This window comes from Hesperophylax consimilis, chromosome 8 (assembly GCF_061612785.1).
Source record: "Hesperophylax consimilis isolate HC1 chromosome 8, BYU_Hcon_1.0, whole genome shotgun sequence".
NCBI lineage: Eukaryota > Metazoa > Arthropoda > Insecta > Trichoptera > Limnephilidae > Hesperophylax > Hesperophylax consimilis.
The window spans coordinates 33,362,144-33,388,357 of record NC_142843.1 but is presented as its reverse complement, the minus strand read 5'-3'; the positions used below and the strand labels follow the sequence as shown (position 1 = coordinate 33,388,357).

Sequence of the window (26,214 nt, the reverse complement as noted above, 5' to 3'; positions counted from 1 at the left end):
TTAACCACATTTATAATATACGGAATCGAATTAAAATTGAAATGATGAAATTTTTAATAGTATTAATATGATATATATAGTAAAGAACGGTAGAAAGATTTGTGGTAAAATGAAATGTAAGTAACGAACGAAGAAAGAGAGGTAAGGAGAATATATGACATGGAAGTAATGGTTGGAGAAATCGGGAACGCCCGAGGAAGACATGGACGATCAAATGAGGAGTTTGTGATGAACAAAGAAAGGGGTGTAAGGAGAATTTATAACGTGGAAGTTAATGGCAGGAGAAATCGAGGATGCCCGAAGACATGGCATTTTCAAGTGAAACAAATACTTATTACACTACGATAATGTTATTTCCACATTAAAATGCCCTCATTTATCAGGTTCACTAGAATTCACAATATTAAAATTATCCCAAACCATTCAAGTCCTTGAACAACGCCAGGTGCACGTCAGCAAACTTTGTCTAAACCATTATTTTTTTTATAAAAATGATAAACATCTTTCAAAACCAAAGGTTTCTTCAAGGGGATACAAGGCATACAGTACTTTGTAACCCTCAAGTTGACAATTTTTGTTATTTTCACATAGTTTAAAATGATGCCGATTCTTGAAGAAAGTTATATTTTTATGAACCAAGCAGGCGCTCAAGCAGGTAAAACATACCTGAATTCTGTCTTCATAAGACATCGTTAAACAATCCACATTATTTATTATAAATACTCAAAATCTTCATTTATAAGTTGCAGTAATAATATCACAAATAAATATATATTTGTTTTAATACCTATTTAAAAAGTTTGCAGTTCACGGGTTTCCAATTTAGAAATTCGCCCCAAAATAAATAATATAGCTCGCTTTTCGTGGTAACACATTTTGGATTACACCCATACTTACAAGAGATATTCGTGTAAATTAGGTTATTTCCGCCCATATGTTGCACTCTGTGATGAAGAGATTTTATTTATTTATCAAATTTCTTATGTTTGCAAGATTCTTTTTTTAGAAGTAGTTTTTGTTCGTTGTTACAGTAATATGAAACAAATTCCAAACAATTAAAAAAATATATTATTAGGTGTCGTTAATATTGTCCAAAGAAGCGAAGTTAGCAGTCCACAATGGAGTGCTGGTACCTACCCTGATGTATGGAAGTGAGGCATGGAACTGGCAAAGAAAGGATGAAAGTAGATTGAATGCTGTTGAAATGAGATCCCTGAGGCGTATGTGTGGTAAAACCATGTATGATCGTGTGAGGAATGTGGATATCAGCAAAGAGTGCAAGGCTGATGTAAGCGTAATGAGTAAGATCAAGAAAGGGACGCTTAGATGGTTTGGGCATGTAGAGCGAATGAGCGAAGAAAGGAGTGTAAGGAGAATATACGATGCAAATGTGAATGGTAGCAGAAGTCGGGGACGCCCGAGGAAGACATGGCATGACCAAGTGAATCAGATACTTGAGTCGGGCCATGTCAAGAGTCAGAACAATAGAAGAGTATGTATCAGACGATGTATGAATGTGAATGAGGCAAGGAGTGTGTGCCAAGACCGAGTTGTTTGGCGGTCCGTCCTCTCTGCCTACCCCTGCGGGGAAACGGCGTGATGGTTAGTTAGTTAGTTAGTTAGTTAATATTAAAATATAAATATTCTTCAGAAACAAAAATGTAAAAACGGAAAGGCGAAAGCACTTGTCTTTCAAAAAAAACCCCTTGTCTCTAATCTACTTCAAATTAAAATGATAACATTTCTAACTGAACGACAGAAACCAATTATAATGCAATACACTGCAATAACTGTTGACAGTGATTGTTATCAATAAGAAATACCTACATCATTTTTTTTATAATTTTTACAATTTCAAAAGATAATATATCAATATCTTACCTATCTCAAAGGTAGAATTAATTTTAACATTATTTAATTTGATTTAAGTATGAACTTTATTTTTTTTAAATTAAATGTTGTTAATTAAACGGAATAACAATAAATTATTTAACCACTGTTTATTAATTACATATTTTAAACGATAATAATTGATGTTTTTTATTACTAATAAATGTTTATTTTTCCATGAACCTGTTATAACCAATGACATTACAATATAATCTAGACGTGCTTTAGAAATCTCAAAGTGGTAAGCAAAAACTTTCGGAAAACTTTCCTAGTTGGACAGAAAAGCTTCCTTGCATATAATGTTATGAATATTATAAAAGATAAATAAATAAAATAAAAAGTACGTTATGTGTACTGCTTTCGATTTCGTAGTTTTAGTAGTAAACTATCGCGCGTCAACTGTCACGCGTCAACTGTCACGCATCAACTGTCACGCGTCACGTAATCACTTAGTAAATTGGGTAAAAAGTGCCAAAATGCCCTAGTGTGTGATGAGAAAGCGTGTTAACTACTCGACAAATACTAGTAAAAACCATGATTTGTAAACACATGCAAATTTTTATTAGGTAAATTTTTATTTTATAAATAATACAGTTGTTTCACGTCCGAAAATGTTATGCGTCATAGAGAAGATGCAAGGCCGATTAGAGTAGAGGTCTGGGCGCGCAACTGCCAAATTACAAAGTCAGTGCTGTCGGCAACTAAACATCACTGTCTAAAATAGTCTAATAACTCTGTTTATTTATAAGCTTGCGGCACACAAATCAGCAGTAACAACGGGTATCAACAAGAATCGCTGCCATTTACAAACTGATAACTGTTGCTCTAATATGGCACGGCACATGTCACTTAAAATATCACCTCAAAATCCGTCAGGCTTGTAACTCTTGTAGTCAGCCTTGAGGTAGTTTTTTTTTAGTTTTGAATTTAAAAGCCACCCGTTCCCATCGTTTATTTTGTTCACACATGTTTTGTTTACGTTTATCGTTGTCATACATGAGCAACGTTTGAATTAAGAATTTAGTTTAAACATAGGAGTGTTTCTTACTTGCCACATTTTATCTTAATTTTTTTTGGTAATAATAATTAGCTAGTTAAGTCTAGCTATATTATGACGTCATTGGTTATAACTATTTAATTGGAGTTTTATGAAATGATGTACTGTAATGATATTATGTGACTGATGCGCCTTTGTGCCACTGTTGTTTTCAGGCAACGACAGCAGCAACAAGCTGAGTACGGTGGCGATGGTGTTCATCCTAGTAGCCGTTGTTAAGGCTGTCTTCATATGTTTTGCACTATTGGCAGTTTGCTACAGGTACTCGTACAGTAAGCGCAACCCTCGGGTGCTGACGGAAGACTACGATAATTCAAAAAAATCTAGAAAACCTGCCTAAACCTGGACAAGTTTACAACCTTTCCCAATTACCTGGATGGTGTCAATGAGCCGCTCATCTTTGGATGTCGTGATGCTGTTGTCTCGTATTTTTGCTGAGTTCTTAATAAAAAAATAATTCGGGATTCTTCTGTCACTACTGAATCTTTACTTGGATTAAAATGAAACTGAGATTTGTAATTTAAATTTCTTTTTATAGGTACATAACTTCACGACTAAGAGTTAACTTTAAATATAATTAATAAGTGCTTATAGCGTGCTTTTGGCAGTGCTTATTGCGTGACAGCAATTGCAACATTGAAAGCCATTATCAAATTGAAAATTAGAAAGCCAAAACGACGTTCTTGTAACAAACATTACAATAATTAAGCTGGAAAAATGAAGTAAAAAATAATTAAGCTTAATAATTACATTTCAAGAAAGTCATTTGTCACAAAAATTCAATACAAAATAATAAGAAATCTTCAACCTAACTGCAAAACAATTAAATCACGGTTAGCAGTATTCAATCATTTAACAGTATATTTTCATTTGTGCAACAATTAGACGTGAATTTAAGTTACATGAATCAAACGTTCCGAAAAATTGAACTCTACTATTATGAATCAGTTTCACTTTAGACTTGGTGTGTACAGAATAGGTCTGAATTATCATTGATTCGATTGGAGAGGGTTCAAGGAACACGGGAATATTCATTCGTATAATATACTAGTAACACCAAAAGATTTGGTTAAGTTTTGATTATGTATTGAATTAGTATTAAAGATACCGCGACTTGAATAAGCCCCTGTTGAACCCTTAAAGAGTGAAGTTTCCTGGAATGTGGTATTTTGATAAACACTGACAATAATTATTTATTGTATGTTAGTGCATAATATAAAAACTTCTTCTTAGTTTTCAAATACATTGACTTATTTGAATGTAAAACATCTCTGTCTCTCTATCTGTATGTTACACTTATAATAATGTATGCCGTTATAAAATGACAATTTTGCTTTATTTTTAGTAGAAATCTTACCGGAAGCTAGCGGATTTTGGTTTAGAGTTATCGCTATTGGTGTTGTGGCATCTTGAATACTTGGTGTTGTAAAATGTCAATGGATACACATCGCTTCAAATGTTAAACGTTTGCCATCGTTACCATCATATCTCTCGCGGTGTTCTAACTTCCGTGTTCTGATTAAGAGGCGACCAGATTTGTTTGACCCCGAGATTTGAGGTTTGGAATAGGTACTCTAAACAAAAATCCGTCTGCTTACTGGCGAGATATGTGGTACGTTGGCCCATTGGCCCCATGTTACAGGTGCCGCTACACGATGCCAGACAACAACGTGATATTCTCTCTGATCCCGATCTGTTTATATAATAGTTCTGTTTCAGTTAAGACGGATTTTTGCGTAGACTTCGATTCCGTGTCGAGCCCGAGCGTGATCCTTGAGGAGCGCCCTGTCTTATGATCCTTTTCTCTCTTGTTTCCGCCGCCGCCGGCCGTATGCTGACACCGCTCCGAGCAGAGAACTATCATGGCTCTAACACGGTGTTTCTAGTGGGGATGCTAATGTCCGTGGTAGGGGGTGTTTTCATTACATTTGCTCTGATGGCTCTCTGCTACAGGTCAGTCGTAGTACACAAAAACTTCTCCCTGTGCCTAAGGTTAGTGAGCAGAAAACAGACCGAAGGTAGTTTTCACACGATTTTTTTTTTATTATTGTCCCTCGTATTTTTTTCACATAGTTATCCTTCGTCATCTTTCTTTTTTCCATTCTGTATCTATTTTAGCTCATTGTTTAGATGCCGTTCACTTAGTCGTGTTAGTGCAAAGTTTGCAATTCGGTTCCGACAAGGCGCGCTCAATACACGTGAACTTTTGCCGATTGCCCATTGCCCGATGCTCGGACCCTCTCCCCGGCACGTGGTGTAACACTCTCTTCACTCCATCTTCATTTCGACTCATGTCATGTTCGCTTTCTTGCATTGAAATGTTTCGGATCCCTCGCTCGCCTCGTCGTGTGACAACAAAACAGTCGAGAGGACTGTTGTTTGTAGAAGACTGTTTGTAGAAGCGGCGGGTATTAAGCGCGCCATTGAACGACTCGGCTATCTGTCTGTATGTCTGTATGTGTTGTCACGCTATGATGGTCGCACCGATCTTGACTTTTACTAACACAATTCTTTTTTCAAACCTTTCAAAGACTACACTGCTAATTGGTTGATCCGCGCCGCCTTATTCCTATCCAATATAAATATTATATTAAAAACTTGTATATTTTTGCAAATGATTTGACATTCTACAGTTGAGTCGGTGTCACAGCATGATCATAGTAATGTGACACTGTACAATATATATATATATATACATATATATATATACTTTTGACTTACTCACTCTAATCATGTATTCACACTAAATGGAATTTCACTAACTTGACACAAGACACGATATGATTTAGGCCACTTAAAAGTACAACATGCATATAAATTTAAGACACCCACTGACTACTCTAAAGAAGTCCTTGAACTTTTTCAGTACTTAAGTTTGTTTAACGTTTCACCTCACAGTTCACGCAAACTGGACGACACACTAGTGACAAGACCTCGCGTAGTTAGAAATCCCTTCACCCTTCATCACCTTTTTTATTTGCGGTCAATGGTAAAGTTCTTCGATAGTGTGTCTGTGAAAATCTGCCATCTGTTCGACGCAGCTAAATGTAACACTTGTCTTAGACAATCCAGCCTTTTGATTGGTCTGGATAGAGCATGTACTAACATTCATACGAACCGACTTGGAGTACGGGATTGCTTCAAGGCGACAAGGATTCGATTCACACCAGACGAATCATGAGTTTTAGTTCATGTGTCAAAATATACTGAAACTTCAAAATTTTATAAATTTTGTTCATGAATAGTTGTCCATTGGCACTTTTCATGAATAGTTATCCATTGGCACTTTTCGTAAAGTAACGATTGATGTATAGACCAGTAACAACATGCATTCCTTTTGATCGTGTCTTGTATTTGTTTGATGAATTCCTCTCCTATGAAGTTGGAAGTAGACCTCTAGAGAATGCGACAGCAACTCATGCATGAATCAACCTGAGGTCCTTCTCGGAATGTATAATTATGCAATCAATCTGGCTCGATAGCTTGTCTCGCTGTATAATTTATTAATTGGCATTTTCAGTATATTTTATTTGTATAATACTGTTATGTAAAATGTCTCTTGTTTCAATGAGTAAGTATTTAATATTTATTATTTGTGTAATTATATTGATTTCAGATAATTAACACCTACTAACAACACCACTCTGTCATAAAGGACAATGTTGTTAACTCAGCAATACAATCATGTTGAGCGTTGAAACTATCTATTCATTGTTTGGACGCTTCCTTTTATAATATATAATTTTATACTATTCACCTGTTTGCGTTGGAATTGTTCAGAGAATCACAATGACCAAGATGTATACTGGTATCAACACAAGTACACTACTTCTGTCGATATACCTGTCCAAATGAACGGTTTCCATTTACGTAAAGTCTGGCATTTACAAAGGTAAGTTTACGGACTAAAAACTTGAGAATGGATCCATTTATTATGGAATACCTTTTCGTGATGTATCAAAGATGAATCCGCAGGTTACTATACACATTATTGTAACTATCAGACTTTACTATCGTTCCTTGAATAGATCAAATATATTTTGGCGCTTTGTCGTTGATAACTGTGATATATTCATCAAGTTTGTTAATCCCCTCTGGTATAATATTTAATGCTTTTGATGTTACATTTGTTGATAATGATTGTGTACTATTATATTATTTACCTAGAATGGTTGTGTTATCGCAGGGCCTCGCATGCACTGAAACTGTCTCACTAAACGTATCCACTTGACCAAATTCTACCGCTGCACTCTCTGTAAGGTTGCATTTTTGTCACTTGGTGTAATATTATTTGTGAAGGAAGGGCTGACAACATCTAGGTAAAATCTTTCTCAAATCAATTATTTTATTGAAAATTCTATCACAGATATTCAACACAAAATTCCGTCAACTATGAATTTGGCATTTCCAGAGTTTTAAAAAAATATTTATGTACTGTTAATATTATCGTAGTTTTCCTCCAAATCCTTTATCCCATTTTTTTAATATCCAAATATATTCCAGAATCTACAATAAAAACATTTTGGAAGTAAATGGTTTCACTTATCCTTAAAATTAGTTTATATTTTCCATTAACATTTATATTATTGGAAAAGATTAAAGTTCAACTCTTATGACTTTTCTCGCTGAAAATGGCGTTATTGTGTCAATAAATAAAACAAAAATTAGTCATATATGTTAAATCCAAGAAACTCAAAAATATCAAACGAAAAATCTTTTTTTTGCTATGGATTATTGTTGTAGATGTTTACTCATGGGTTCAGTTTAAACAATTTCTGTGCATTTTGAGTTTGAAAAAAAGCGATCAGGTAATCCGATTATAAAAATTCCTTTGTTTTGTTTCAAATCTTCCGACTGTTTTATTTTCTCCCCCTTTTCCTTTTCCTTTTTTTCCTTCTACTCGGATAATCTTTTTGGTTCGTTTATTCTGTAATAATATTTCTCAAAATAGAAGGAAGAGTTCCATACTGAAATACGACCCGCCCTACGTAAAGAAGCCAATTGCCAAGAGTTTTCCGGGGGGCTCGACGGGCTCCAACCACTCGCAGGAGGACGTTTCAATGGACGGAAGCAAGATGCTTTCCTTCACCAACATGCCCTCGACCTTTAGGTAAAGTATTTGTTATTCAGTAGGCGCCTCTCACCTAATAGATAGACCTGACTCTTAGATAGGTCTCTTACTAAACGTAGTTCTAACGATTCCATTATTCTGATCTGATTCATGCTGTCTGGCTATTAGATGGCAATAATATTTTCTAAGTAGATTACATTTTGCTATTCGACCTTTAGAAAGGTCAATAATTCGACCGCAAAAGTTTGGAGTCGCCATAGAAATTTGACAATATGTACGGCAACTATCGCAGACTCCAAACCACCATGCTTTTAATATTAAATTACCAGCTTTCCAGCTTTCTGACTATATTTTATAGAACTTTATTCATCATAAGCATTAATTGAAAAATCGCTTTAACGATGAATTAATTATTATTTTTAGACATGAAGATAAGAACTTAGCACTCGAACAGTGAGTTCTTATGGGGTGTGATCTGTATGAACTGTAGCAAAGCTCGCCGCGACCGAGTCCTTTCTGTCTGTTTGTGAGTGTTTTGTGGTTCCATGTGCACGATCGCTTACTACTTGTCCATTAACCGCAGTACCATTACAGTTTGATTGAATTCACGGTTTATTGTGTGTTGTCTTGAAACCCTTAAATAGATTCATTCTTTGTGTTTTGGTGTCGCTCAATGGAAGTATTTAAATAACTGTGAGAATAGCTTTTGTGGCGTTTCTGTGTGATGACTATACTAATAGAAAATACCTGATTTCATTATGGTGTTTTATGTGCAAATTTGCCGTGCAGCCGGGGAGATTCTCAGCGGGTTTTGTTCCGACACGGCAATCACACGGGACCTGGTGCTAACTCCTCTAGATTCCAGTAAGTCCTAATCTAAGGGAATATTCAAATATATTATACTAACAGCGACTGCCGACTGTTTGCCTCAGCGAGTGGTCTAGTGAGTCAGTCTCAGTCTGTACATACTGGATGTACGAGTAGACATCCATCCATTCAAACAGTACTCAGTCACTAGTGGCATTCATGTGTGAGATGAACGCTCGCGCTGCGCTGTTTCGATATGAGATTATTATACTTTCGACATTATTGTTTGGAGAGACTTTCCTGATATATGCTGAAGTTAAAAGCAAGGCTTCACCCGCATCTGACTTCTAACAAATAATTATCTTTCATAAAAACAAGCCAACATAAATGACAATGCAGTATAAAATATTCACCTTACTATTATTAAGTAAACACAATAATATATATGTCCTGACGTTCTTCAAAGTTCAATTTCGTTCATCAAAGTAACAATCATTCGCTTTTAGATGGCTTCATCATTATGTAGATTTCAAGAAATCATCCTGTGTAATTCAGCCTCTAACAACTACAATTAAAGCCATATTCAAACCACATTTCCTGCCTTCAGAGTAATGCACCACAAATTATTGCTTTGCTATTTATGATCTTTTAAATCTCAAAAATAGATTTTTCATAATCTGTAGACTTGGCATTGTAAATAAATTTTCTTAAAAACATTATAATATTATCACCTACATGTTGACAAAATGTAATTATTTTTGAGAATATTGTAAAAATAGCATTTTTATAATGTTACGAATTTCATCGGGCTCTAACTCTCAGTAAATTTCAGACCTTGTACAAATATTACCTTATGTAAATTCACATAATATAAAACCATGTTTTTTAATGTAGCTTAGCTTACGTTAGATCTTATTATAGCAATCAAATCCTATTATTTCAACAAATTATTCATTGCATTGCATCGTGGTAAACGTTTGAAATATTAAAATAAAAATCTAACCTGAAAAGATGCAAGTTCTTATTATCTTTGAACACATATTTTATTTTTTGAATTCTACCAACAGGGAACACAAAATGCAACAAATGAAAAGGTTGGGAGTTGGATCTGGAAGCGAAGAAGATCCCACTCATTCTGGTGAGTTTAATCTACATAATATATTTAAAATATATAAAAGTAATAAATGTTTGATCCCATGTTATGGTCTTACGCTTTTGTGCTAATAAGGCAAATGAAACACACCGCAAATTAATAATGATTTGTCTAGAATATTTTGGTAAACAACCTCTACATTGTAAGTAAGCCTTAACTTTTACATATTTTTATTCTTTTTATGTGCTATGACGTAATAAGTCGGATTGCAGTAAGTTATTGTTTTTCCAATAATGAAAAAAAACCCAAATTAAAAAAAATAATATTATCATTTGGTAATAAAATTTACCCGGTAAAAATATTTTTAAATATTATATAGCCATTTGTAAAAAAAAATCATTAAAAAACTTTTTTTTTTTGTAAATTTGTACCAGTGTTATTGATTCCTTCGGCACCAGTGCGTAGTCGGAAAAACCATTTCAACGCAGTTGACATTTATCACTTGAGAACGGGTCGTTTCTACGACTTCTTCTTGAGTTCAATAGCTCATCTGTGGAACGATTTGCTAGCTTTAGTGTTTTATTCCTCGTACAACACGAGTCTCTCAAGACCCATTTTCACTCCTTCCTCTCCTCAAAAAGACTCTTCACACAGCATCCCCAACGGGGGGAAATAATTTTTCTCAGGACATCTTTTGTGGAGTTATTATAAAAAATATATACAACATAGCTAATTATTTGATTATCGATAAATCAAAATAATAAAAAATATAAAGCAAGTGAGTGTACCATGTTTACATTCATGTACAAACAGATGCATCTTCTGTTTTGAGAATTCCAATGAACACTTGTACATTATTGGTATGAATATTTCAGGGGAAGAAGACACAGTCGCTTTCATAGACGTAGCTCCGAACAATATATCCAAGCTGCCCGAGAAGGGCATCTTAAAGAAACACGGCGGCTACGGGATGGTGATGGGAGATAGCAAGGAGAAGTGGGGAGACGACTCGCAGTCCGACAACCTGGAGGTCATGTCCCAGTCCGATAGTAACATGGGTCCTGAGCTGTTGGGCGGAGTGGGAACCATCTCTGAGGTGGAGAGAACCCTGAAGAGCCTCAACGGCTACCACGAAGACATCTTAGAAGCTTTAAGAAACGCGGCGTCCCACAGGGGCTCCAATGCGACCCCTTCGGGCAGCAGTAGCCTTCTGAGCGAAGAAATCCTCAGAAAGACGCTGCAGGACTGTGGCTCGTACGAATACGGAAAGCGGTCCAGCAGCCAAGAGAAGATCTGCGAAGGTCCCCAGACACATACGGTGATGGTGGAGGGCAGTTCGGGAATGCACCATCGGCATGCCAACGAGGATGACGAGGACGATGACGTGCCTCCGTCGTGTGGTCCCATCAGGATACGCAACCTGGAGGACTTGATCCGCCAGCTGGAGCACCACTCCTCGCGCCACATGAGCCCCAGCGGCTCTGAGGACATCAGGATGTCGGAGACGGAGGCGGACCGCCACTACAGGCTGGACAACTCGGCCCCTTGCAGCGAATCATCGCAAGGGTGAGTAAGATTATTTTACTATTCTTAACATTCACCCTACATTCAAATAGATACCCGACTGCAAACACTTAAACACTTTAAGACACAAACAAACTGAAAATTTCGCGGTATAAGATACAAAATAAATATCTTAGATAGTTCGGTAGAACTAGCAGGAAACCTGAACGTTTGTTCGACAAAGACCATTTCTATAATAGTAGTTTCGTAAAATGATAATGATTAGGAGATATTGATTGATATCACCTGAAGTTTTTTCTACTTGGCCTAAAAAGTTGGTACACGAAAATCAGTTTTTTTTTTAACTATGTAGAAATCCATTTCATATTTTATTTATTTTTTCTTTTTCATTCTATAAAGAAATCTTTAGTCCACCTTTCTTACATGCCACTACGAAGTATACTATTCGTGTTAAGTAATTTACCTTTAAAGTTCCCAAACATGTATATATATATATATATATATATATATATATATATATATATATATATATATATATATATATATATATTTAGAGTAAGATTACTTCTATTCACCATAAAATCTTTTTTTTCTTACGTGATATCTTTACTTTTGACTAATTTTGTGGTGATAAGATCAAAGGAGAAAGCAGAAGCACTGCTCTCAGCATGTATCGCAAGGTGAAGCCATAAGTAACATACTCAATACATATTTACAATCCTATTTTTAATCTCCCTCCCCGTGCATATCATATACTACTCGAATTCATAATCAAAACGGCGCAGTGGGCACTCATTGGAGGGGACCCACCCTTTCCCGACGGCTGTGTGAGGAAACTGATTGTTTAACCTCCTTAGCCGCACACGTCAGGACTCTAATTTTTTTTTGTAAAAAGAAGCTACATTTATTTTAAAACGAATCTAGACCCTCCAATGTCCCTGCATGCATGATTGTTAGTACGAAATAATGTATGCATACTTACATTAATAGTAACACAAAATAAGAACACATATGAAATGTGTTCGCCTGGTGGTTTGGCATCTAAAATTAAATAATAAATAAGGAGCACAAATTTTATAAGTGGAAGTATGATTGAAACATAAAAATATACAAGCCGCGTATCGAGGGCAGTTTACCCCACTATCACGGGGCGGTCCCGGCAAGAATGAGCGTGGCAAGCGGCCTGGCCACAACGATCCCAAGCACCCGCGTCCCTTAGCCAGTTTTCCGAGAGTACCCTCGAAGAAATGTAAATGGGGGGAGGGGGGGGGGGAGATACTCCCAAAGACCCTAGAGAATGAAGTGAGCCTCAGGTCACCGGAGGCAGGACGGAAGGGGACCGGGCTCGCGCAAACATTCCCCAGGCCCGCTCATGATGCCGGGGGAGGCACCCGTGGTTCGTGGGACAGCCGCCCCGGATTAATGTCACCTTACTGGATGCAGGAACAGGGTCTATCCGCCCCCGTGGTGGGGAAATGAACAATACAGTACGATAGAGTTCAGTTCGACAACCTATTCATAAACCAATTTGTTAGTAACAAATAAAAGGCAAATAACAAACGTAGAAAATAAGTTGTGATCAACAACAAATTGACCGTTCATAATAGAAAAAAAAGAAGGGAAAAAAAGATTAACATAGTATTAAAGAGCTAAAACACAAAAAGAAACAGTATTATCATTATCAACGCGTTCTCATAAATAAATAAGGCCCAAATTCAAAAGTAAAAGAAAGAATGTGCATAAAAAAAAACAGTGTAAAGAATTGGCAAAAACGGTATAAAAAGCCAGTGTACACAATAAATGAATAAGAAATAATAAAACAAACAAATAAAATAATAAATGCATTGCGATCATGCCATAAAACAAAGAAAGTATAACCAATGAGTATATAAAAATAAAACATAAAGCAATCGCGCATAAACAATATTAAATTTGTTATAAGAGGAGTAACCGTGGAGTGACAGGAACAATACGCTTGGCACCTGAAACAAAGATGATTTTAATCTAAATCAGCAACTCTAAGCACAGGCCATCTCTCTACCCAGGACTTTACAAACTTTTTGAAGCATTCAAAATTTTCTCTGTTCAACACGAGATCGGCATTCCATGCCGGTCTTGTGATCCCTCTCAAGCCATCCAACATTTCCTCTCGGGCATCCTTCATCAACTCGCAGTGCCACAGAATGTGCTCGGCTGTCTGGTTAGTGTCACCACATGAACAGTTCGGATGAGGAGACAAGGCGAGACTATGTAGCCGCCCCCTGAGCTCCCCATGACCGGACACCAATTGCGTCATATAGTGATCCAGTTTTATGTGCGCCCCTTCCATTCTGCTTTTAACTGAAGGGAAGAAAGAGAAAGTCAATCTACCCTTCGTCGACCTATCCCATCGCTCTTGCCATACACTCAGCGTTCTATCTCGCATGGCTTTCAATAAGCCAGGAAGGGACACCGCTCCACCGGGTGTCAGTTCGACTCCCAGGTGGACAGCGGCCTTACCTCTTGTCAATGCCTTTTTTGTCAAAACTTCCCTTATTTCCAAGTCAATCGGCAGTGTACCAGCCAGAACCGGTAATGCATCATTAGCCACAGTCCTATATGCGCCCGAAAGAGCCAACAGGGGAGTCCGTTGGCCCCGCTTGAGGGCCAAGTGGATCAATGCATTATCCAGCCGGTGCTCCCACACAGAAGCTGCATACGAGACATGCGTCACGTAAACACCCCTATATATGAGGCGAAGTGCCGGAGTCCGCAATCCCCACTCAGCCGTTGAGAGCCTTCTCAATTTCAAGAATAGGGCCTGGGCCCTGCTAGAAACGCTCTTGACGTGCGCTAGGAACGAAGAAGATCTATCTAAAGTGACGCCTAAATACCTGGTGCTTTCAACGAAACGAATAGTGGAGCCTCCCATTCTGATGGTAGGGTTTCTGGCACGACTGAGCATACCCTTCATCAAGAGTCCCACGGTCTTATGGGGAGCGAAGTTCAGCCTGTTTCTCTTACCCCATTCAAGAATTTCACGCAGACCCTCTTCTGCTTTACTCTCCACTTCCTTTCTGCTGTCCCCTGAGACCAAAAGAAACTTATCATCTGCGTAGTCCACCGATATGCATCCTTCAGGCAAGGGTAACCTAGAGGAGTCGTCAAAAAGGATGTTCCACAGGTCAGGCCCGAGGACTGACCCTTGTGGACAGCCCATGTTAACGTCACGTATGATGAAAAAATCACCATACATCACAATAACCTTTCTGTTACGTAAATAATCACTAATAATATTGAACAGTAAAGGCGGGCAATTACGACTTTTCAACTTAGTTAAAATCATCGGCCACCACGCATGATCGAAGGCACCCGAGATGTCCAAAAATATTCCAATTACATACTTCTTGGTACAAACCCTCACCCATTCAAGCGCATACTTAATGGCGTGCTCAGTGGACTTACCGGGGATGAACCCAAATTGGCGGTCGCAGGGTGGAGACAGGGTGAGACGGAGCCTATGTTTGATGATTTTTTCCAGTATTTTACCTAAGATTGGAAGTAAAGTGATGGGTCTGTGAGCACTCAATAATTGTTATCTGAATAACGTTAATAGACTCTAATAGTTCGTAGATATTTCTTAAATCATTTGACCCTACAAAAGACAATGAGCCTTCGTTGGTTATACGTTTATCTCGAAAATTTTTTGCAAGCTCCGTCCCTTTAATCTCAGGAGTTACCCAAGGATCTCACCTTGGCCCTCTCTAATTTTACTGTTTTTTTTTCATGGGTGAAGTTTTCAAAACTGTTTTAATTTCTCAATCCCGTTTTTAACATAATTACCATTAAATTGATGAGATTTATAATTTGAGTTTTGTGTCGTTTCTGTTTAATTTGATTTATTTTGTGTTTAATGTACAATATAAGTGTCCCAAATAAAATAAAATGATTAAGTACGTACGTAGTAATACGTGTGTATTATAAACAGCGTCGATTTGCAGGAGTCGATGTCGCGGCCGGCCGGAGGAGGATGCCCGCTTTGTGTACGGCCGCTATCGGCACCCCTCTGCTCGCGCTCCTCCTCCCCCGCATGTGCCACACGCTGGCCACGTCGGGCACGCGAGCCACGCCGGGCACGCGGGCCACGCCGCGCACGCTCCTTACCCGCCGCACCACGCGCTACGCGCCCCGTCGCCGGGCCGCACGAGGGGCGGCCCGCCCCCGCCGCCGGACGAGGAAGCTCTCTACGAGACGGCGGACCGCGAGCGCGAGAGAGCCAACGACCCGCACCGGATGCGCGACCCGCAAGACAGTGAAAGGTAAACCAACTGACTAACATAACCTTACCTAACCAAACATCATTCTAATCAACTCCAGTCATTCCGGTCATCGGATGTCGTTGGCAGAATGAATCTGGCTAGCAGAGAACAAATAATAAACAGAAAGCAACGTTTCTTATGTTTTTTTTATTAGAATGACTTTTGAAGGTTATTCCCATCAATGTAATGTTAAAAAATTAAAGAAGAAGGTAATATTAATAAATCTAAAGTAAAAATAAAACTGAAAAAGACACAGAAAATAAATAGTTGACGTTTTCTAATTGGGAATCGAACCTACGATCTCTGTCTTATCTTGACAAAGCCTCTAACCAATCAGCCATTTAAAACTGATCATTTTGCATCATTTTTTTCGATTTGATATCTTAATCTTGGAAATAACAATATTTTTAACTTATTTCTATATTTTTCGTAGTTTTATTAATAGTAATATATAGGAAGCGTAGTTTCACAGAATTAGAACTATTCATCGAATTTCTAAAAAAAGATTTCTAAGTAAAAGCTCTATTAAAGTTCTGTTGTAATTTCATAATGGCCGGTTGTTTCACGGTACTTGGATAGTAACAGAACTTAGATAGGACTTAAGATACAAGACTTGAATAATGACTTTGAAATTTGATTAATTGTTCGAATTCTGTGAAACACCTGGTCCCCAGTTGAGACTCTTTTGCGGTAATCACTTAAGATAGTACGGCCTTATATGTGACATTCACACTGCCCTGCCAGCGCCCTTGAGGTGATTTTTCACGAAAACGGTGCTATATAAATTAGCCATATATTATTTTTATTATTATCCGCTTCCGCAAACATGGTAGAAGATCGTTTCTACTGAGATAACATAACTATGTATGATTCTTCAGAACTTTTTTCCAAATTATAAATAAACAACTGCATTTTAGATTTAAAAGACCATAATCATTAAATAAAATAAGAAGTTTATAATATAAGTCATTAATAATGTCACGAAGTATATGTGTAGTGAAAAGATTATTTTTAGACGATTTCCATGTCGATTGTGATCAAAATTTTTGATGACAAAAATAAAATGATACTGTAAAAACTGTGAAATTGGAGCTTTTTCAATATATACGTATAAGCGTGTTTCATACATGGTTACAACATTTACACAATAAACCACTCTCATTTTCACATACAAACCGCTGTACTTGGAGGGAATGTTCTTGTCTTCTTTTAATCCAAACCTAACTTGTTCTCTGTCTACTCATCTCACCGAAGAATCAAAACTACCATGAACCCGCTCTGTTCATTAAGTCTATGCATAAAATTGTTTTCTGTTATTACATCAAGAGAATTGTGCTACAAAATACGCGGGGAGTCCTTTTCACTTTCTTTTTGCTACATATGTCTCCTTGGTACAGTGGTTTATTCACACACTAAATTCGTTTTCAAAAATGGTCCTTCGATACACATATTTTCTTCAAATCACCCACCAATACTTATCATCTGTTTGCATGTGCTGATATGTTTGCATTTAATATGTTCAATGAAACGTAGAAGTCTGTAGAGTGCATTATGTTTTCCATTTTAAATTCCCATTCCCTTATTCAATTTAATACTGCAAAGCATTCAAAATAAACGAACTACCATGCTTAAAAAATATAATTTTTTTAAAAATAATATTAAACCCTTGTTGGGTTTCTAATTTCTATGCTGAAGTCACGTAAAAGCGGGTGGGTTGTTGTTTTTTAATATGAGCTTAAATTGAGAGAACATGCAATAACAACACTTCGCTAATATCATGTCTAATGGATATTTGTTTTGCCAATATTGTAGAAATTGGAAACGTAATGCACTGCAGGCGAGGTTCCCCGCCGAGTATCGTTTGTTCTTCTTGTCAATTTCTAGTGATGAATTTATTCAAGCTCAACAACAGTTAGCCCGGTGGGCGAGTGAAGACGCCCTGCCGGCGGGGGCAGGGGCGGGGGCGGGGCGAGAGTACTTCCCCTCGCCGCCCTCCAGCAGCTCGGGGCGCGAGGAGCCGGTGACGGTGGTGGCCGGGACGGGGGGCGGCCTGCCGGGAGAGCGCCCCAGGAGACCGCCCTCAGACTCGGACGACACGGCCCCGTCGTCCTCCTTGTCGGGGCCGGACCCGCCCGCGCGCTTCCCGGAGTACAAGCACTGACGGGGGCACGGGCGCGATGCGGTTGCCGCGCCACGCACCTCTGACACCCGCAGTCGCCCGGTCCAGGGCTCGGGCACCTCTCTACTCCATCACTAACAACACAACACCCCACACCCACACCCAGGCCCCAGCTGGCCGTCACTGGCCGTCACTGGCCGTCACTGGCCGTCACTGGCCGCCACAAGCATTCAATCAAACTGGCTTTGTGAAATGCCAATTGTCAACATTTTGCAGCTCCGTCAAATTCAAATATTATTTTCACACTAAATTTAAAGCGTTCATCTTAATAGCGATAAATATATTTATTACTGACTTAATATGTATATAAATATCAAATTTTAAGATAACAACGTTAATATCGTGCATTTTACCTTTATTGGAGTACCTACACGTGTCCTGCGTTAGGAACCCGCGCTGTACTAATTTGTACGTACCAACCTCATTGCGTAAAATATATATGGGGGTTAGTCCTAGAAGTGCCTTTCAGTTTTTGGTAATTTGATTTAGATACAAAAAAGTTATCTATAACGACCCTTATATGAATGACATGAACACCTATGTCAGGTGCTCAACATTGATGAAATTGTGACCTTCTAGAAGTCAAAATATTGTTTCAGCGTTTTACGCCAAGGAATTTAACGCACTTCCAGCATTAAGTCCCAGATACGTACGACAGATTGATTGCAGAAATAAAATAAAAAATGTTGACCTTATTTACATTTCACAAAACAGTTTGAAGGCAAACAAAATAAAATGTAAGGCGTAATATGTTTTCATACAAAGAACTCTTCCCTTTCACACAACGGTTTTTTTTTCTTGCACTTAAAAATAAAACCAATTTAGACATTCTCAATTTATAAATGCAACGAATCTACGAACATAGTGATTAAAATAAACGTCATGCTGTAACAGTTAATCTAATTTCAATAATTAAAATATTCAGACATTTAAAAAAAATCATATATCTATGGTGTAAATTATGTGTGTAAAGGAAAGAGTTTTTGAAGATCTGAATCATAAACGGTCGGTTTGCCGGGCTCTAAAGAACTGTATAAATGAACTTTACTATGTATAAATAAAGCTACTTCTCAATTGCAAATCCGACTCACTCTCGATGCAACTATAAGTTAGAATCCCGCCACTTTTGTAATACCAATCATAATAAATCGGTGTTCTAATCATAATACCTTTACAGAAATCGGTATCGTGGCTATCTGAAAGAATAACAATGATCTTGTACCTATTGGGATACACCTCAATAAAGATTCAAATGTCCACTGTTTTTCAGGTACTTAAGTTAATCAACAATTATTGTATATATCGTATTTATGTCTAATAATGGTGCATCGTACAGTGAAGACAGGACAGTGTATAGTGAGATACATCTCGATGTATGGTGACAATGCAGTGCAAGTGACAATGTTGCCTGTTCACAATTTAACCGTAATATTATTATAAATATTATGTAACTTATGATTAGGTAGATACGAAACAATATTATATTCAAATTTATAACGATGTTGTGAAAGATGAACAAATTAGTGTTTATAATAGTGAATACCGTGATGACTGTCGCGATAGTGTAATACTTCCTCTCTCATCCTCTTCCTTCGTGCGATCCTCACTTTCTCTACTCCCTCACTAGTTTAGTATTTGAACAATCAAAATTACTTATTCACTTTAAAACTACATTGTAAAAGCTGGTAAGTCATGGGAACCTACCATGTACATCACTTTACAAATATTTGCTTATGAATATAATGAATTAGCATCAAAATAACTTCATTAATGTACTATAACAGGTATTAAATCGGGTATTTAAAGTATGTAAATGATTAAAGGCACCGTTTAGACTGATACCTCTACCGACGAGCTTCCGAATCGCAGCTTTGGCCGTAAGATGTGCAACGCAGATTTAAAATTAAATGTATGCCGTGTTACATGCTCCCATGAAATGTGCCGTTTGCCGGTCATTACTTACTGGTTCTTGCTAACTTATCAACAGTAGATAAAAGTTTCAACCCTCTCCTTGGAGAGTTGAAGACTTGTGGTAAGTAAAAAGAAGCAGTCTTTGTGTAGCAGCAAAATAAACGTGAGCTAACTATGTGAGGTCAAAATACACTATCGCGATAGTGTAGGCACAGCCCGATAGCCAGGGTCCCACGGGTCCCTAAGGTTCCGCAGGGTACCTCACGGGTTTTCAACATCTTATGGATGCTGCCATCTTTTCGGATCATCTCTGTGGGAAAGATTTTTCACTAATAACAGCGCAATTCCAAAAATACTGAAATACTACGGAACCAAAGACACAACCTTGATCACATAACTAAACATTTCATACTATCTTCCTAGCTGGGATCCATAGCTTAGTCCTGTTGCGACCAGGGGTTCCTAACTCCTCCTCTCGATCCATTGCCGGATGTCTCTTCGTACAGCCTATGCATATATTTACACGCGACCAAGTTGACAACTTCCCAGGGAATTGCCGTAGAATTCTGTTCGGCGAAGCCATCTCATCTGTGATTAATCTATAAAGAGAAACAAGTGCTCCATGTCGGACCTTCCCGTGGACTGATTCCCGCTATTAGGTATTTAATATTGATGTCAATTAATTAAACACTACGCATAAGTAGTTAGTATCATCAAAACACTACGCGTATGCAGTTGCCGCTAATAAATGAGAGGCAAGATTGATTATATGAATATATCTGTTAGTCGTTATAAAAACCAAAAATTATATCATAGTCGCTGGATTTTCTGCTTAAGAAATCTACCCAGTTTTATAGTAATAAAACTTATATCAAATATTTTAATGACATTTGACAAATTAGAACAATAAGACTCACCTTCTTGATTGCAATTTAGAAAGCAAAATACAACAAAACATATGAAGGTATCTTTTAAACACCTGATTAAAGGTTTTCGTGAAATTATTTACCAATATATAGCAGTAAATGTTCCCAAATAAGAACTTGTTAAAGAAAACCATTCATAGGTGAGCCTGGGTGAACCTCAGTATATTCGGTATTTTTGGATTCGGAGCTGTTTATTAAAAAGAGATGAGTTTAGAATAGCATTCAATAAATGAATATAAATTGCGCAGGTTGGCTGCGCTATATGAATAGTTAACACAATATTCTAAAACTTCTCTGTAGTCAAAGGAGAAACTTAAGTATTTATTGTAAAGTAAATTTATATGATAATTCGGAAACCGAAAACCTATTTAGAAAAGTTACTTAGGAAACGACATTTAAGAGACGTTGAGTCTGTCAATATAATAAAACTTTATAGATAGACACGTGTAAATAATACTTTATAAACATATTGAATCAACGCAAGATGTGACAGTACACAGGAAACGGTTGATACAATTATAATAGTAAGAACTAGCTATCAAATCTTAAAGACGCGAAATTATCTGCTCGAGCAGGGAACACGTTTCTTTTCAGAGACAACACAGGCGTTTCGTATATTCAGTTTTTATCAATTAGATTATTAAATAGCGTAGTTGAATTTGACGCTTAGATCAAATTCTAATAAATACCTATCAACGTTTACATGCCACATAACCGAAAAAAGTTTTTTTTTAAATAATACGTTCAATATATGTTTTAATGATTATGCATTATTTCCATATCAGCATTGCGTCATGTTCAAATTCTATTGTTAACACTGTCAAGTTACAATAAAAGAAAATATCCAGAAATGACGGACAAATTATCTAAAAAAACACACTTCGTACCAGTTTATTAATAATAAGCATCAACTGTTTCCATGTTTTGACAGATGAAAATAGGTATTTAGGATAGTTTTTATTTTATTTTTAAAAACTTAAATTTCGAACCTAACAATCTATTTGAGGTTCTTGGGTTCGTAGTTTGGGTTAAATAAAAGAAGAAAAAAACTGACTTAAAAACCTATTTTCGTAGGTATACTCGTATATCTCACAGATGGCCGCCAAGTGAATACTTCGAATTTGTTATTATGATGCATTATTTCGCTTGTCTGGTGAATGAAATAGATGCTCCACATCGTAATTAAACGGATATGAAGGGTTTTGAATATATAATTTAATATCCAGTATCTTGATATTTACCAAAATAAATGCAGGGTGCACCGCAGTGAAGACACAGAGATCAGTCCGGGGGCTAAAACCCTCGGGGTGTAGAAATAATGTCACCTGCCTGGAGAATTGGAGAGTTTCCTCTAATGTTCTACATGTAATATTTAGTAATTGTGGTTTGTATGTCAGTTTTTTCTAACAGGGACTCCGGATTCAATTCCCGGGAGATTAACATTGTATATGAAACTGTCCTGGTTCTGCGAACCGCTAACTGTTCAATATGATTTAAAACAAGAACTTACCACGCTACACAATTTAATGAAGTTAGGGTGAAGAGAAATCAACGGGGTAAATACAAAAAATACCATTTTTACATAATGGTTTATAAAGACCGTTCATTGCAACGTAGATATAGGATAAAGGACCCAACACCTGGCAGGGCTGTAATAAACTGACAAAGCATCAATACCTGGCAGGACATCATTAAAAATTGCCTCCATATTACATGTCCATAACGCTGCCTTAATTTGTAAATTGGAATTAGTCTCGCAATCTACCCACGAGAAATGATAATCCAAGCAGTAAATCCAATATGGCAGGATATTTTGTGAGAGAGTCACTATGTTTTGGTTAAATTCTCCAAATCTGACCAGAGTGAATCTGGTAGTGAATTAGGCCTTGCCAGTTATTGATGTCATATACAACATATTTTCTTTAATAAAAATGTTGTTTCACTAGCCTTTAGATATGTATTGTTTTTTCATCGGACGAAGTTTTTTTTCTTCATTTTAGTTACCATGTAAAGTTGAACAATCAACAAAGTTTTTTTTATTTTTCCTTGGTGCCAGGTATTGGGCACTTAACCATAGATCTAAAAACGCTTCGAGTAAAAAAAAAAATTAAAGATTAGCCGCTCGCTCGCTGACTGTCCATAATTTGTGTGTATTATGAAAAAATACGGGAAATACTAGTGGAACAAATATTAATAATTCAAAAGGTTATTTTGCTATTAATTCACCACTTCCTTCAATCCTTCAAGAGTACAATAGTGTGACATAGGGTCCTTCGCAGTGTTGCACCCTGTATTACGATGTTTTCTATACTTTGATATGTTATGTTTGGTGTTTAGTGTCCTCTTTAAGTAAATTGATATTAAAATTATGTGAGACAACAACTGCTCAATTCAGTACAATGTTTCTAAGGAATTATGTAACGACATGTCTCAAACATCCGTGTAAGAACCATTTTAATGTTTGTTCTTTAAATTTTTTTTTTATCAATGTAATACCTACTTATTCAAATTGTACCTACATAATATGTATGTTATACCTATAATATTACTTGGATTAGATTGGCATTTAATATGTTCATGATTTAAAGCAATTAATCAACAATCAACTTTCATTATCAACCGAGTAGGCTCTTTAAATTACTAACTTCTTTATTTAACAACATTATAAAATCTCTAATTTTATTCGATTTTTTTTTATTTGAATTAATTCTGATTCATAGTCAAATCTAGTGCAGTGGGATTAATTTAAAGACACTGTTTTAAATACAATAACGCATTTTAAAATTATTTTATATTTATGGTTGTATAGCATGCTTCGTGTATCAATGTACATAATATACGTATATTTGTAACATACCTCTAGTTATGATAGTCTTCAGTGCACAAGCAAATAGTTACTCAATTATTATTTTATATCGAGGGTGTTTTAAATTATCATTATGGTTTTTATTCAATTCACAAACAAACCAGAAGAGAATGTTTATTTGTGTTTTTTCGGTGAATATAAATATTGAATGGTGAATCTACAATTACCCTCCCTACTTCTAACTTTTTCGATCGACTTTCAATCACTAGATTCTAGAAATGTTGATGCGTTATTTACATCAAAAGAAAGACGGCGTTAATACGGGTGAGTTTTTTGCAAGAAATATGGAAATTTTACATCATTAACAGTATTTTAATTTTTTATGTGATTTCAAACAACATCTACTAAGCAGCTGACTTGAAAAAAAATCCAAACTCGAGATGTTCTTTTATTGATTGTGGTTTGAAGGGAGGAAGCTATACGTATCGTCCAAATTGCGCTGCGGGTTATTTAAGCAAACATAAATTTTTTTTTTTTTTGTAAAAATGTTTATCCTCTTTATTTATTTATATTATTTTCGTTTCGATTAATCTAAAATGAATGCTTGTGAATTAATAAAGAAATTCTCGATGGTGCACTTGCCGGTGGCTAGTTATAAGTCACGTTGATTTCTTTAAATAATTCTTTTGCACTCAAAAACAAATTGTGAATATACATATTATATTATAATATATTATACATGTAGGAGTCAGCAGTGCAGAAATACACAAAGCTATTTATTTGATAAAAATATATTCTAAATCAGTGAAAAGATAACTACTTGCATATTGTAGATTTGCAAAGGGTGTCGATAACCTCAATAACTTAATTAATTAATGTTACATTTATTTTTAAACGTAATGAAGTTTTTGAACCAATAGATAGTGTTCTGTTTAACTGCCTTTTGAATAAATCAAACTAACGTACATTATGGTCAATATAAAAGCAAACCAACGTCACATGGCATTTTTCAGCACAATAAAAGTACATATAGAATTTTAGGTAAATGTTAATTATTATTGGACTAATCATGAATAAATTGGATATTTCTGTGGGACATGGTCATGGTCATGGTCATGTAAATGTTATACATATATATATCAAATTCAAGTAGAATTCAAGCATTTTGGAATGAAGAATCATTTCCAATTTCATTAAACGGAACGTCTACTAAGAGTATCTACTAACTAAATACAAAGGCTTTGTCGGACAAATCGATACATCATACTGTTATGTCTTTCTAACAAACAACTAATTATATGTTTTTATTCGGTTACACAATAACTTTATTTCCTAACAATTCTAAATTATTCTAATAATTGCTTAGGATGTGTTTATATTATATTTAGGATTTGTTTTTAATATTTTGTAACAGTATTATTATTTATTACAAAAATTTGATCACGAACTTGAATCACATCATGCTTCATTTAATGCTGGGCTGTTTTTTGAATACTTTGAAACTATAATCTCTTCACCAAATTGTGAAATTTTGATACACATAATTCAAAAAATCCTGTGTTTCAAACGGTATTGAGAAACAGCCCGACAATTGCAGTTTTATCATTGATATATCTCAATAAAAAGAAGTGTCGCGATTGAGTTAACTCACTCTTGCATTCATTTATATGTAACAGTACGCAAAACTTATTTTACACCCGCTAAGAACAAAAATATCAACATCGAATCAATATTCAACTAGCGCCGTGGAGAGAATAGGTTACTGAAATGGATGCAGCAGTGATTACGAAATAAACAAATAGAATATATAATAAAGATGTATTCGTGAACATTATTTGCTCACGGTAGTGTCAAGCATTATCGAAAGTAATATGTTATTAAATTATAAAAAAAATTGAAAAAATGAGAAAAAAATATGCGAAATTTAAACGAAAACGTTAACCATTTCAGTTTCATTTGCCCCTGTAAATATTTCGATAAGTGAAATGAAATAAATGTAAAATATAATTTGATGAAAAAATAGATGAAATCCAAATTTTACGATGTTTTATTTATTTTTAAATATTAGTTTAAAATTATTTTATAATCTTTTAGTAGTTATCCCCTGAGTAGTATTTTAATATTATTAAGAAGATAATATTTAAAAATCTTAACGAAACATGAAACAGAACAGCAGCATAAGAAGACACAGCAAAATTAAAAAGGTAAGGATCTTCACTGGAAATTGAACCAAGCATCTCTTTCTTATTGGAACAACTCCTCTTACCTACCACTCGATCAATCAAATTCAAAATTAACAATATTATCTTTAACTAATTTTTCCCAAATTTTTGGCTTTAGATAATAACAATATTATCCTTAAATAACTTTTCCCAGATTTTCTAGTAGTTATATATCCCTAAGTAGTATTTTGATATATACATTTTTGAAAATATGTAAATACATTTAAATAACTTCTTATTATATCGAAGAAGAAGATAATATTTATAAATCTTAACGAAACATTAAACAGAACAAGACGAAGCAAAATAAAAAGTTACGGATCTTTACTGGTAATTGAACCCAGGATCTTTGTCTTAATGGAACTACTCATCTAACCGTCTGATCAATCAAATTCAAAATGAACAATATTATCTTCAACTAATTTTCCCA

General features: G+C 36.0%; 1 protein-coding gene across 1 annotated transcript in view; it reads left to right on the top strand.

Annotated features, from left to right (window-relative positions):
* The window catches only part of mmd (disintegrin and metalloproteinase domain-containing protein mind-meld), a 689,072-nt gene extending 663,495 nt beyond the window's left edge, over positions 1-25,577 (top strand). Inside the window, exons 19-25 of the mRNA XM_089634149.1 lie at positions 4,801-4,900; positions 7,899-8,057; positions 8,808-8,882; positions 9,893-9,963; positions 10,794-11,484; positions 15,423-15,740; positions 17,625-25,577. Of these exons, the coding sequence (XP_089490275.1) occupies positions 4,801-4,900; positions 7,899-8,057; positions 8,808-8,882; positions 9,893-9,963; positions 10,794-11,484; positions 15,423-15,740; positions 17,625-17,901 (1,691 nt within the window). The 3' untranslated portion in view covers positions 17,902-25,577. The remainder of the gene's footprint in view (positions 1-4,800; positions 4,901-7,898; positions 8,058-8,807; positions 8,883-9,892; positions 9,964-10,793; positions 11,485-15,422; positions 15,741-17,624) is intronic.
* The last annotated feature ends 637 nt before the right edge of the window (positions 25,578-26,214 follow it).